Source organism: Notolepis coatsorum, assembly GCF_963971535.1.
Source record: "Notolepis coatsorum genome assembly, chromosome: 4".
Taxonomy (NCBI): domain Eukaryota; kingdom Metazoa; phylum Chordata; class Actinopteri; order Aulopiformes; family Paralepididae; genus Notolepis; species Notolepis coatsorum.
This window is the reverse complement of record NC_140168.1, coordinates 73,309,116-73,323,842: the sequence shown is the minus strand read 5'-3', so window position 1 is coordinate 73,323,842 and position 14,727 is coordinate 73,309,116. Positions and strand designations below refer to the sequence as shown.

General features: G+C 44.2%; 2 protein-coding genes across 3 annotated transcripts in view; one reads left to right on the top strand and one right to left on the bottom strand.

Moving 5' to 3' along the window:
- Positions 1-439: 439 nt before the first annotated feature.
- Positions 440-14,727, top strand: part of LOC311227530 (SH2 domain-containing protein 2A) — a 37,956-nt gene continuing 23,668 nt past the window's right edge. For both annotated transcript variants that reach the window (XM_084313238.1, XM_084313237.1), the window contains exons 1-2: positions 440-518; positions 9,332-9,507. In XM_084313238.1, coding sequence (XP_084169364.1) covers positions 491-518; positions 9,332-9,507 — 204 coding nt within the window. In that variant the 5' untranslated portion in view covers positions 440-490. The remainder of the gene's footprint in view (positions 519-9,331; positions 9,508-14,727) is intronic.
- Positions 10,003-11,948, bottom strand: LOC311226967 (collagenase 3-like). The gene has a single exon (XM_084312440.1). The coding sequence runs from the start codon at positions 11,916-11,918 to the stop codon at positions 10,401-10,403; it is 1,518 nt and encodes a 505-aa protein (XP_084168566.1). The 5' UTR covers positions 11,919-11,948; the 3' UTR covers positions 10,003-10,400.

Below are 14,727 nucleotides of genomic sequence, written 5' to 3'. Positions count from 1 at the left end.
TGTTTACTACATTGATAATCCAATCCCGAATTTGACCTCTGTCTATTGTTGCACTTTGGATGAGAATATCTGATAAATGTTTCAAACTGAAAATGTGTTTGGTTATGAAATATGGTTCAGGAAAGTTTTCCATAATGCTGTTTGTTTTCATACATTTGATGTAGGTGTGAAAACCAAGCATGTCAGTTAGCAATGGTGTCACAAAGCACAACAAAAATTTAGGTCTTTTGTTCATAACGCCCTCCCAATACAGGCTTTTTCTTCTCCTTTTTTCTTACTTCCTCTCTCTCTCTCTCTCTCTCTCTCTCTCTCTCTCTCTCTCTCTCTCTCTCTCTCTCTCGCTCTCCTCCCTCAGTGCCTCGGTTGTAGGCTTACAGAAACACAGAGCCACAAACATACTATACAGACAGAAAGAAAGAGAGTTGAATGCATCGTGGCGGGTGGAATGAACTATGCTCTTTCTTTGGTCAGATGAACTTTAAGTGACGACATGGACGTTGACCACCATCATATCAAAGGTCAGGCTTTAAATTCTCCTTCTGTGTCTCTGAATCTTTTTTTATTTTTATTTATTTTAGTCTTTACAGAAACTAAATTTGATGGGAAGCAGAAGCATGCACCTACATTTGCATTTACATTGATTGTAGGCATATAAGCTCTTATCCAAAGCAACTTGCAAGAAGTGCAACGGCCTCAGCACAGATTCTAGCATCACACTGCAAAAAACAACAACTTGTGAACTTGTTTCAAGACATTTCCTAGAAAAAAAAAAGTTACAATATCTTGACATTATGCAGTTCATATTCCTTCTGCTTCAAGATAAGTTAACTTGTTTAGATATAATCCTTGATACAGGCTCTTACAGTATGAACAACATGTGAAAGAATATCACCCCACTGGCACTTTGCTCTTGTTTTTGATCTCACCCCCACTGGCACGTTGCTCTTGTTTTAAAACATATGAAAATATCTCACCCCCACTGGCACCTTGCTCTTGTTTTAAAACATATGAAAAGATCTCACCCCCACTGGCACCTTGCTCTTATTTTAAAACATGTGAAAATATCTCACCCCCACTGGCACGTTGCTCTTGTTTTAAAACATATGAAAAGATCTCACCCCCACTGGCACCTTGCTCTTATTTTAAAACATGTGAAAAGATCTCACCCCCACTGGCACTTTGCTCTTGTTTTAAAACATGTGAAAAGATCTCACCCCACTGGCACTTTGCTCTTGTTTTAAAACATGTGAAAAGATCTCACCCCACTGGCACCTTGCTCTTGTTTTAAAACATGTGAAAAGATCTCACCCCACTGGCACTTTGCTCTTGTTTTAAAACATGTGAAAAGATCTCACCCCCACTGGCACCTTGCTCTTGTTTTAAAACATGTGAAAAGATCTCACCCCACTGGCACTTTGCTCTTGTTTTAAAACATGTGAAAAGATCTCACCCCCACTGGCACTTTGCTCTTGTTTAAAAAATAAACCTGCACCAATATAACAAATAGCCAAAATGAGGAGGGTGATTCCACTGTGCCTCGTTTATAACACGAGAATAAGCTATAAATAAAAGTAACCCACAAATGACACTACTGTATATAAAGAGGAAGCAAGCACAGATTTCCAGAGGAGTTAAACCCTGTGAGATCAAGAGGCAGTATAGAGGAGGGGGAGGCAGTATAGAGGTGGGGGAGGCAGTATAGAGGTGGGGGAGGCAGTATAGAGGAGGGGGAGGCAGTATAGAGGAGGGGGAGGCAGTATAGAGGAGGGGGAGGCAGTATAGAGGTGGGGGAGGCAGTATAGAGGAGGGGGAGGCAGTATAGAGGAGGGGGAGGCAGTATAGAGGAGGGGGAGGCAGTATAGAGGAGGGGGAGGCAGTATAGAGGAGGGGGAGGCAGTATAGAGGTGGGGGAGGCAGTATAGAGGAGGGGGAGGCAGTATAGAGGTGGGGGAGGCAGTATAGATATAGAGGAGGGGGAGGCAGTATAGAGGAGGGGGATGCAGTATAGAGGTGGGGGAGGCAGTATAGAGGAGGGGGAGGCAGTATAGAGGAGGGGGAGGCAGTATAGAGGAGGGAGGAGGCAGTATAGAGGAGGGGGAGGCAGTATAGAGGAGGGAGGAGGCAGTATAGAGGAGGGGGAGGCAGTATAGAGGAGGGGGAGGCAGTATAGAGGTGGGGGAGGCAGTATAGAGGAGGGGGAGGCAGTATAGAGGAGGGAGGAGGCAGTATAGAGGAGGGGGAGGCAGTATAGAGGGGGGGAGGCAGTATAGAGGAGGGGGAGGCAGTATAGAGGGGGGGAGGCAGTATAGAGGAGGGGGAGGCAGTATAGAGGAGGGGAAGGCAGTATAGAGGAGGGGGAGGCAGTATAGAGGAGGGGGAGGCTGTATAGAGGCGTGTAGGGAGGAGGGGGAGGCAGTATAGAGGCATGTAGGGAGGAGGGGGAGGCAGTATAGAGGAGGGGGAGGCAGTATAGAGGAGGGGGAGGCAGTATAGAGGCGTGTAGGGAGGAGGGGGAGGCAGTATGACTCTGCTGCCTATACTCAATCTATACCTGCCTACTGCCTTCACTGTCTACAACTGCCTTACTCTGTAATCATAACAACCTATAGTCTACCCATACAACACTGACAACCATGTACAATAATACAGTATTGTATATATATATATTTATCTATATCTGCATATATTCCTGTTTACATTCCTGCACATTTTCCTGTTTATATACACACTTTATATATTATATATATATCTGTATATATCCCATACCTACTCTATTAGTTATACCACTGGCCAGTATGGCTTTATATTTGTATCACTGTACGTCCCGTGATGAAGACCGGGAGGATGCGACCCTCTCTGCGCCGCCCCCTTGCCTCAAATAGCTCCGCTATCAGCTCTATCTTTAATCTTTCCAAATGTTCAGTTGCTATCAGCTCTATCTTTAATCTTTCAAAATGTTCAGTTGCTATCGCTATCAGCTCTATCTTTAATCTTTCAAAATGTGCAGTTGCTGTTCAGTTGCCTGTTTTACTGCAACACTACTATCACCGACATCGAAGGGAGATCCACCCTTGAATGGCCCTTCTAAGGCACATTCCACATTCTCCACATTCTCCACATTCTCTCCTGCACATTGCCTGTGGTGCATTTTTTCCTATTGCTAGGTTTTAGTGAGTTTTTCCTTAACTTTGCGTGGGGTATGTCTGGGAGTGTTGCATTTTATTTTGCATTTATTTGACATTTTCTGGACTTTATGGTGTTCTTGTTTTGTTCTTGACTTATTGTGATGTTTCTTCTTGACTTGTTTAAAGAAGACGTGTCCGGCCCATGGGGACATTAACGTGTGTTGTCGGGCCTTACAAATAAAATAAATTTGATTTGATTTGATTTGATTATACTGTACATACATCCTATTAATATATTGTTATATATATCACATTTAATCACTTGTTACACTGTATATTGTTATTGCACTTTACTGTTACATTTGCACTCTGGTTAGATGCCAACTTCTTTTCGTTGTACTGTACTTGTGCTGTATGATGACAATACATTTGAATCTAATCTAATAAGAGATTGACAACCCTATTATCTGCAGATTGTTGCCATATAGTGTTTGTACGACACAGAAACGTGGCTGGTTAATTCCTGTCAGTTGTACTTGAACAGTGCAGAACAGTATTATACTGTAATAGCCTACATTTTACAGGTTCTAAACTGTCAGGTAATGAATAATATATAATTAATTTGATAAATGAAAAATAAGTTTATCACTGTCCATACATTAGTACATACATTTAGTAATATATACATCAAACAATAGACAGTAGACTATACATATCACTCTCCATACATATAGTAATATGTACACTGTATATAAAAATCTAAACGCAACATTTTAGTTTTTGCTCCAATTTGTCCTGAGTTGAAATCAACGACCTAAGACTTTTTCTATGTACACAAAAGCCCAATTTCTCTCAAATTCTGTTCACAAACCTGTTTAAATCTGTGTTAGTGAGCACTTCTCCTTTGCAGAGAGAATCCATCCACCTGACATGTGTGGCATATCAAGATGCTGATTAGACAGCATGATTATTGCACAGGTGTGCCTTAGGCTGGCCACAATAAAAGGCCACTCTAAAATGTGCAGTTTTATCTTGAAAAGAGACATTTATTAGGCACTGAACTATGGATTTCACAGATATGCAGGGGGCGGGGGGGTCAGAAAACCAGTCAGTATCTGGTGTGACCAACATTTGCCTCACACAACACATCTCCTTTGCATGGAGTTGATTGATGAGGTTGTTGATTGTGGCCTGTGGAGTGTTGGTCCACTCCTCTTCAATAGCTGTGGAGTGTTGGTCCTCTCCTCTTCAATAGCTGTGGAGTGTTGGTCCACTCCTCTTCAATAGCTGTGGAGTGTTGGTCCTCTCCTCTTCAATGGCTGTGGAGTGTTGGTCCACTCCTCTTCAATAGCTGTGGAGTGTTGGTCCTCTCCTCTTCAATAGCTGTGGAGTGTTGGTCCACTCCTCTTCAATAGCTGTGGAGTGTTGGTCCTCTCCTCTTCAATAGCTGTGGAGTGTTGGTCCTCTCCTCTTCAATGGCTGTGGAGTGTTGGTCCTCTCCTCTTCAATGGCTGTGGAGTGTTGGTCCTCTCCTCTTCAATGGCTGTGGAGTGTTGGTCCTCTCCTCTTCAATGGCTGTGGAGTGTTGGTCCTCTCCTCTTCAATGGCTGTGGAGTGTTGGTCCTCTCCTCTTCAATGGCTGTGGAGTGTTGGTCCTCCCCTCTTCAATGGCTGTGCGAAGTTGCTGGATATTGGCAGGAACTGGAACCCGCTGTTGTATACACCGATCCAGAGCATCCCAAACATGCTCAACGGGTGACATGTCCGGGGAGTATGCAGGCCATGCAAGAACTGGGCTGTTTTCAGCTTCCAGGAACTGTGTACAGATCCTTGCAACATGGGGCCGTGCATCATCATGCTGCAACATGAGGCGATGGTGGTGGATGAAGGGCACAACAATGGGCCTCAGGATCTCGTCGCCGTATCTCTGTGCATAACCACAATGCCATCAATAAAATGCACCCGTGTTCGTTGTCCATAGCATATGCCTGCCCCCATACCATAACCCCACCGCCACCATGTGCCACTCTATTCACAACGTTGACATCAGCAAACCGCTCACCCACATGACGCCATACACGCTGTCTGCCATCTGCCCGGTACAGTGAAAACCGGGATTCCTCAGTGAAGAGAACACTTCTCCAAAGTGCCAGACGCCATCAAACTGCAACTGCACTGCCCAGGACAGGAAGGCTCTAGAGAGAGTAGTGCGCTCAGCAGAGCGTACTACGGGGATATTGCACTACCACCCCTGCAGGACTTATACAACAGGAGGTGCAAATCCAGAACCTGCAGAATTATAAAGGACCCTCACCACCCCAACAATAGCCTGTACAAGCTGCTGTGGTCAGGCAAGCGCCTCCGCAAACTTTTTCATACCGTGACCCCATTTTATTTAGGAATTGTTTTGGGGACCCCACATCGTGTAATTTCTCCGCTTGATTTTTCTATGCTTTTCTCCCCATCCCAATTTAGTCGTTATGCCAATTCCCCCCCTCCCCTACCTGGTTGTTGTGCGCATGTTCCCCCTACTGGTCGGTACAAGGGAACCCTGAAGTCCACCACATGCTTCCTCCGACACATGTGGAGACAGCCAGCGGCTCTCTTTTCACCTGGCAGCGAGGACTCTCATTGGTGAAGCGTAACGCGTGGGAGGTCACGCTGCCTTCACCACTTCCTGCCTTTCGCTGAGCAGGCGCCCAAACCTGACCTGTAGGCGTCGCTGTCCACAACGCCAGATTACCACCCACGACTTCCCTCCCGCTAACTCAGCCAAACGAGTTAGTATGACGATCGGCCCAAGCCGCAGGCAATGCTGACTCCGGGAGTCGAGACCGCAGCCTCTTGTATTGGTGACGAGCGCAATCTCCGCTACGCCACCCGACCGCCTTTACATTGTGTAATTTCAACGTGGAATTAAGGAATATCACAATAAAAGCACACGTTGTTGAACTTGATCATGCATATTTATTAGAAAATGTAATTACAGCACTATGTTATCAATACACAGTTATAAAATGAGGCATATTTAGCCAGGATATGTTGCCAGAACATTACATATTTTTTTTTTTAAATATTCTTTAAAAAAATATATATATTTTACTTGCCAATGCGCAATACCCCACTGTCACCTACCCGCGACCCAAATTTGGGTTGCGACCCATAGTTTGAGAACCACTGACATACACGCAGCAAGAATAGAGAGACTCAGACTCAGCTTCTTCCCCCAGGCCATCAGAACACTGATTTAATCAAGATGTGTTTGAATCTTAAAAATAACAATTGTACTGAATTCCTTGGGTCAAACCTGTTTGGGAAAATGTTTTAATTTGTCTCTATATGTTGTCAACTTCAAAAGTTATGCTGTTTTCTTTTTCTTATTTTTCAGGTTTTGGTTCAGGATAGGTGTAATAAAGGGTTAAAAATAAACCCCATGGGACATTATTCCAACCTGTTACCTGTCAGAATCTTAAAATAGACACTTCAAGGATTAATAAAAAACAGGTGGTGAAAAAAAATCCACCCTAGTATGCAGGTGGACCTATGTTTCCATCTAGACTATAGTGGCTGTTCTGTATAATTTAATAGGAGCCTAATACTGCTATTCTAATTAAGGCTCACAATCAGGGACGTGCACAGGACTTTAGAGGGGCAGGTGCTCAAAGGCTGAAAAGGGCACTACACTTGTGTGTATATATTAAGCGAGTGCGCGTAGCGCGCAAGCGCGATTTGTAAGGGCCCTTTTCGGGCGGGGGGCCCCCTTTTTATGCTTTTTGGGGGGTTTTGGTGATCAAATATTGAATATTGAACTATAATAATCAGTGCAGGAGCTCACTTATCCTTGAAAGACACTTTTATCACCGACTTAAAAGGCCCATACATCTCCATAAATGTTCAGGGGGGAGGGAATAAGTGCTTACCCTACAGACCCCAAGAAGTGCTGTATATTCTGTATTGTTTAATATAAATGCATTTTTTATTCCAATCCCGATTTGTATTTGAGATTCCCAAATCCCATCGGACTTGACTTCTTTGTGTCCCTCAATGAGTGTAATACCAGCATTCAACAGCGGTTTCTATCATGATCATCATCACCACCCACGCTATGCATAAAATATATAGGTCCGCGGAGAGGCATGCTGAGGAGGCCGTGCAAACTGCAATGGAATATGGGGCATCTCTCTCTCTTTACCTAATATTTTGATTCTATCCTGACATTTTTCAGTTGGAAGGGCAGTCTATATGTGTAACAGTAAAAAAAAAAAAAAAAAAAAAATATTTTTTTTCAAAAAGGGCACTTTTTTGATGAGGCTCAAAAAGGCAGGTGCTCAGGCACCCCTTGGCCTCTATGTGTGCACGTGCCTGCTCACAATGACCTGTAACAATGAAATAGTATAGGCCTATTATACATTTCCTGAATCCTTATGGTCCTGAGAGTGTTGTAGATATTGTATTTTGTGTCTCTGTTGCTCCTAGATGACACAAGGCTAAAAGATAGTATATCATTTAGGTGAAAAATGTGTGTTGTTGACTGTTCAAAGAGCTCCAGTGACCTCTATATTGGTCAGAAAGATTCACATCTTAGCTTGAATGAAAGATTACATAGTCCCCTTTAAAATGATACCAAACACAATATTGTGAAACATTGACAGATGTCCTCTACGTGAGTCTAAACAGGATATGCGCCAGCATCTGAAATGCAATTTCCTGAGGGGGTGGGTATACTTCATGATGACTTGATAATTATGATAAAGCTACCACTCTGGAACGGCTATCATACCAAAATATCATCTACAGACATAGATCTTTGAAAAAATTATATGTAAGTTTATTCACCCTGAGTGGCACCGACAATTGAAATTTTGGCCTCTGGCCAATGGACTATGAACACTGATCGCTCCACACACAAGCACACATGAACACACACACGCACGCACGCACGCACGCACGCACGCACGCACGCACGCACGCACGCACGCACGCACGCACGCACGCACGCACACACACACACACACACACGCACACACACACACACACACACAGACACACACACACACACCACACATCCTGCACTCTCTCTCACACACAAACACTTTAAACACAAAAAAGGTCACTTTAAAAAACAACTGTATGTTTTTGTATAGTTTATATATAGTATAACTATATTGTATAGTATATTGTATAGTAGTGTATATAGGACTCATTAACTTTCATTCGTAAGCTTAACATTGTATTGTATTTTATCTTAGTACTTTTTATCATGTCTATTTTATTATCTATTCTATTTTATTCTATTATTATTTGTATTTTTTGCACAATCAAGGCTGGCATGGCCACCTTCATTTCACTACATGTCTCGTGTGTGTATGTGACTAATAAATCTCTTGAATCTTGAATCTTGAAGGTGAGCATTTGCCCACTCAAGTCGTTTACGACGACAAACTGCAGTCAGGTCAAGACCCCGGTGACGACGGCGAGCATGAGCTCCCCTGAGACGGTTTCTGACAGTTTGTGCTGAAATTCTTTGGTTATGCAAACCAATTGTTGCATCAGCTGTCCGGGTGGCTGGTCTCAGACGATCTTGCAGGTGAAGATGCCGGATGTGGAGGTCCTGGGCTGGCACGTGGTTTGCGGCTGTGAGATTCTCTGAAACGAATTTGGAGACGGCTTATTGTAGAGAAATTAACATTCAATTCACGGGCAACAGCTCTGGTGGACATTCCTGCAGTCAGCAGGCCAATTGCACGCTCCCTCAAAACTTGCGACATCTGTGGCATATTGCTGTGTGTTAAAACTGCATATTTTAGAGAGTGGCCTTTTATTGTGACCAGCCTCTAAGGCACACCTGTGCAATAATCATGCTGTCTAATCAGCATCTTGGATATGCCACACCTGGTGGATGGCAAAGGAGAAGTGCTCACTAACACAGATTTAAACAGGTTTGTGAATTTCTTTTTAGAGAAATAGGCCTTTTGTGTATGTAGAAAAAGTCTTAGATCTTTGTTCAGTACATCAAACAATGCACAGTAGATTATACGTATCACTATCCATACATTTAGTACTATGTACATCAAACAATAGACAATGCATCTTCAAACCACATGTCGGTAAGTCTTCTGTCTGATTATCACGTCCTCCTCATAACAGAACGATATGATTCAGTTATAAATGGGCGAAATGCCTCTTTTTAATATGTTGTCTTGCAGATGTTGAAAACCTGCGTGGAGAGGCAGTCCAACCTGTCCAACCCCACCAACCCGCCAATCACTCACCTGGCTGCCGCATTCCTCCAATCAAACCAAGAAGGAACCCAAAACTCACCAAAACTCCCCCTGAGGGGGCGGGACCAATACACCAGTCAGCCAGTGACCAGAAGAATGAGGTAAACATGATTACTGTTTACTGTTATTAATATTTGATGTGTGTGTGTGTGTGTGTGTGTGTGTGTGTGTGTGTGTGTGTGTGTGTGTGTGTGTGTGTGTGTGTGTGTGTGTGTGTGTGTGTGTGTGTGTGTGTGTGTGTGTGTGTGTGTGTGTGTGTGTGTGTGTGTGTGTGTGTGTGTGTGTGTGTGTGTGTGTGTGCGTGCGTGCGTGCGTGCGTGCGTGCGTGCGTGCGTGCGTGCGTGCTTGCGTGCGTGCGTGCGTGCGTGCGTGTGTGTGTGTGTGTGTCAGGTCATTTCTGTTCACAATGCTCACATCTAATAACGTCATGCATGGAAATCCAGGCCAAACGTTTAGCCTGGTTTGGTTCTGCAATGTGAGAAATTAACATTTGGTCCATATATCTGAACATAGCAGTTATTATTAAACACTCTCAATGAACACACAAATAAAACTTCATGAAGGTTTTTTTTAATCCATAATATGAAAACCACATACATCTCATAAAAAGGTTTATTCACATGAAAGTACATTAAGTTAGCTGATGATTCAGTTGTGATGAATTTAGTATTTTGACTGTATTAACGTTTTTGAATGATGTTCTTCCAAGAAACTATTGAATATCAATCCCCAGCTCGTATTTACAGTTACCTGTCTTGTACTTCATATTGAACGAGTAAAAGTGGCACAGGGGATATTGTAGGGAACATGGGGAAATATATAAGCCATAAAGTTAACTTTCTAAAACATAAATAACTTGATTTAATTTAAATTAAAGTTTTTTTTATTTATACAGATTGCTTTGAAGACAAAATGATTACATCTAATACTGCATTACAGTGAAAGTTGTGAAGTTCATAGAACTGAACAAGGAAAAAAACAACAGCCTGGCCCTTTAGTAGCAGTCCAGCCACGCGTAGTTCAGCAGAACCCGGTTCACTCGTTTCGACTGGTAGTGGTACTCTGTCTGCCTGGCGCCGTTTGAAAAGTACAAGTAGCCGTGGTTCTCGAAAGCAGCATCTACCTTGAAGCCAATGCCAGGGAAGTCTCTGTAAATATATCTTGGATAACCTTTGTCCATTCTGCCCGCACTCTCGTCGAAGCTCCAGTACTGGTTTTTCACAAAGAAGAGTGTCTTCCCAGTGGATGCGACATGGACGGCGGCATCTACCTTGGTGACGTAGGAGGGAAGGCCCAGGTTGGAGAGGGGCTTCGGGTAGCCGGAGAGGACGGAGATGCCTCTCACCCCCCAGTAATGGCGTCCTTCGAAGAGCAAGGCAACGTCTTTGGCCTTGACCTCGTATGCGGCGTCCACGGAGCTGACACGCGACCAGGTGGAGCTCACCTTCTTGGTCATGACGCCTTGAAAGTAGCCACTCTTCTTCCAGAAGTAGCCGTTTTTGAAAAAGTACAGCTCATTACGGATGGCAGTGGCGGCGTCAAAGACTAGGTCACGGTTGCATTTTGTCGGGGGTTTGGGTCTGGGTTCCGGTTTAGGCTCTGGTTTGGGTTTGGGTCTGGGGTCTGGTTTAGGTCTGGGGTCTGGTTTGGGTTTGGGTTTTGACCCCCCACCGGATGTCGGTCGGACGCCGTATAAAGCCTGTACCCCTCGCTTGTCATCGTCTGGAAGCCTGTACCCTTGTGTGTTCACATAGCTGTATGTGGGGAACATCAAGGCAGAGCGGTCTCGGGAGTGGTCAAGTCCCAGCGCATGGCCGAACTCGTGAGCGGCCACCAGAAGCAGATTAATGCCCCTCTGACTCAGGGTCCATTGTTCATCGTCGTCGAAGTGCGTGTCCCCGCCTTCGCCCTGTCCTGGAGAGTTGGCGTGGGCCAGGACACCGCTCGGCCCATCGAACGGGTAGAAGTCTCCATGGTATCTGGCTTTGAACAGGATCATGATGTCCGCGGTCCCGCTCTGGATCTGCTTGAAGTCCAGCGGGATGACATCGCTGTAAAGCTTGAACGCCTGGGCGATGGTGGCGTCCACCTCTCTCCTGCTCAGGTCGTTGGTGTACAGGGTGATCCTGTAGGTGACGAGCCTTTGCCTCCAGCGAGGCCTCCCCTGGAAGTGTTTGTAGTCGGCCACGTCGGCAACGCCGCACCGGGGCGCAGACATCGCCTCGAGGGTCTTGGCGTCCAGCTGGCCTGTCACCTCCAGCCCGAAGAAGTCCTGCATGTGCTCCAACGTCTCCTGGAAGGACGGCATGGTGATCTCTCTGGTGCTGGAGTTGGAGCTGGAGTTGGTCGCTGGGGCGTCATAGTAGAACTGGGAGAGGTATGCCTCTGCCCGTTCCTGGTCGTTTGAAGGTAAGAAGTCATTTGAGGACGGGCTTGAACTCGCTGTCGGAGCGCCGCTGCACAGCGATAACACCACTGTAGTGAAGAATGTGGTAACTAATGCTTGTTCCATCCTTGCGGCTACAACCTTCTGCTGCAGAGAAGAGAGTCTGGTGAACAGCCCTCACACACCCCCTTATAAGCCCCGCTGAAAGGAACTGCCTGTTCGTACGTGTGACGGATCATGTGTCATTTCCAAAAACCCTTTTAGGAGCGATGGGGCAAGTCCCGGCAATGACGGTGGTTGCGTAAGCATTCCGTCAAGAGAGGGGGAAGGGGGGAGGGAGTGGGGTGCAGTGATTACTACTGTGACATGGGAGAAGATGAGCGGAAGAGGTAGTAAAAAGCGACAATGTTGCATACATGGATTATGCATGGATTAATTTAGTAAACTTCTGTGTTATGCTATGTAAGGTAACATTTTCCTTGAAGGATCACTTTCTGCATTTGCATTCCAAACATTCCTTGAGGCATGCTCGTCTTCGGTTGAAGGAGCACGACCGCTTATACTGCGAAAACATCTGCAGTTCATTACACATAATGATGTATAATATTACATACATGTATACGATGTTTAGAATACCACAATACTTACACAATACTTTTCAGAAAATGTTTCCATTTGGCATCTTTGACCCCAATTTAAGAACACTCTGTACTTTATCCTTGGCAGTCTAGTTGTGTTGTTCTTACTGGCTAATCCGTTGTTTGGTTGACAGCTGACAAGATGAATTGTAATTGCGTGGTTGCGTAAGCATTTCGTCAAGAGAGATGTCATGGAAACATAATTTTTTTGGAACTGTAGCCATTTTGCTATTTACATTTTATATAGTATAATATCTACATCCTGTTATCTGCACTGCACACCCTTTAGAACTGTATATGGTCATCTTTATTTTAGTCATATTTTATCTTATTTTATTCTTATTCTATGCAAATTTTATTGTATTTATATTATTGGATGCTGCAGTGCTATGGTTGAGGAACCACAACCAATTTAATTTCACTCTTTTTTTGCTGTAAGGTACTGAATGACGTGACAATAAAGGAATCTGAAACCTGAATCTGAAATCTGGAATAGTCATGGGACAGTCATGGAATAGTCATGGAATAGATTAAGAGAATACAGTATGATGTGCAAGAGAGGATGTGAAACTAATGTACATGTGGAGTAGGTGTTCACATTTTTTTATAAAATTATTTATTCATGAATTCATTTATTCAGTTTTAAAAGCAGTGAAACTGTAGCATCGTCATGGAAAGTCATGTTAGAGGTCAGGTACAGTAGAGTCTGTCCTGTCCCTCTGAAGTCACTCTCTTCAATCTAATGCCAAGTTTGTCTTTACGTGGCCACCCAGTGAAGACACCTAGTGAAGACACCTGGTGAAGACACCTAGTGAAGACACCTGGTGAAGACACCTAGTGAAGACACCTGGTGAAGACACCTGGTGAAGACACCTGGTGAAGACACCTGGTGAAGACACCTGGTGAAGACACCTGGTGAAGACACCTAGTGAAGACACCTGGTGAAGACACCTGGTGAAGACACCTGGTGAAGACACCTGGTGAATACACCTAGTGAAGACACCTGGTGAAGACACCTGGTGAAGACACCTGGTGAAGACACTTGGTGAAGACACCTAGTGAATAAGACACCTGGTGAAGACACCTAGTGAAAACACCTGGTGAAGACACCTGGTGAAGACACCTAGTGAATAAGACACCTGTTGAAGACACCTAGTGAAGACACCTGGTGAAGACACCTAGTGAAGACACCTAGTGAATAAGACACCTGGTGAAGACACCTAGTGAATAAGACACCTGGTGAAGACACCTAGTGAAGACACCTGGTGAAGACACTTGGTGAAGACACCTAGTGAATAAGACACCTGGCGAAGACACCTGGTGAAGACACGTAGTGAATAAGACACCTGTTGAAGACACCTAGTGAAGGCACCTAGTGAATAAGACACCTGATGAAGACACCTAGTGAAGACACCTAGTGAATAAGACACCTGGTGAAGACACCTAGTGAATAAGACACCTGGTGAAGACACCTGGTGAAGACACCTAGTGAAGACACCTAGTGAAGACACCTGGTGGTGAAGACACCTGGTGGTGAAGACACCTAGTGAAGACACCTGGTGAAGACACCTGGTGAAGACACCTAGTGAAGACACCTAGTGAAGACACCTGGTGAAGACACCTAGTGAAGACACCTAGTGAAGACACCTGGTGAAATTGTGTCTTCTAATCTACACTGAGCCCTGGCAATGTCATTTCCCAGCACCTATATGAAAATGATGTGCGTATGACACATAAATTAGAACTCAAAACTTCCAAGTCAATCTTTGTGCACATTCCAAGCCGGGACCATTGTGGAATATTAATAGTGCATATTTAAATAAGCCCAGTACTTACTGAAAAGCAGGACATGGATGGGCAAAGCTTATAACTCCCCTAAAAGATATGCAGCTCACTGTTTCATAAAGTACATTTTAAGCACATTATTATTAAAGTGCCACGCTTTCACCCACGACAGCAATGATTGTTAGTTGGACTCGAGTTCACAGCGTTTGTTTTGGACTTTTGTAGATAGAAAACATCTTGTTATATTACTTATACAATACGTAAATATATTACTCATGGCTATAACATAACATACACCTTTTTTCCTGCAGTCGATTAGTACTTTATTTACGTTTTCTGATGTTATCTGATGTTTGATGTTATCTTAAAGGTCAAACTGTCACTCTAGAGCCTGGCCCCTAGACAAAGGCTGAACTAAAACCACAACATGGGATTGTTCACTCAGATTCTTTATGTTTACAATTACACTTAATTTGATGTAAGTGTGATCTAAGTACACTTACATTTACTAT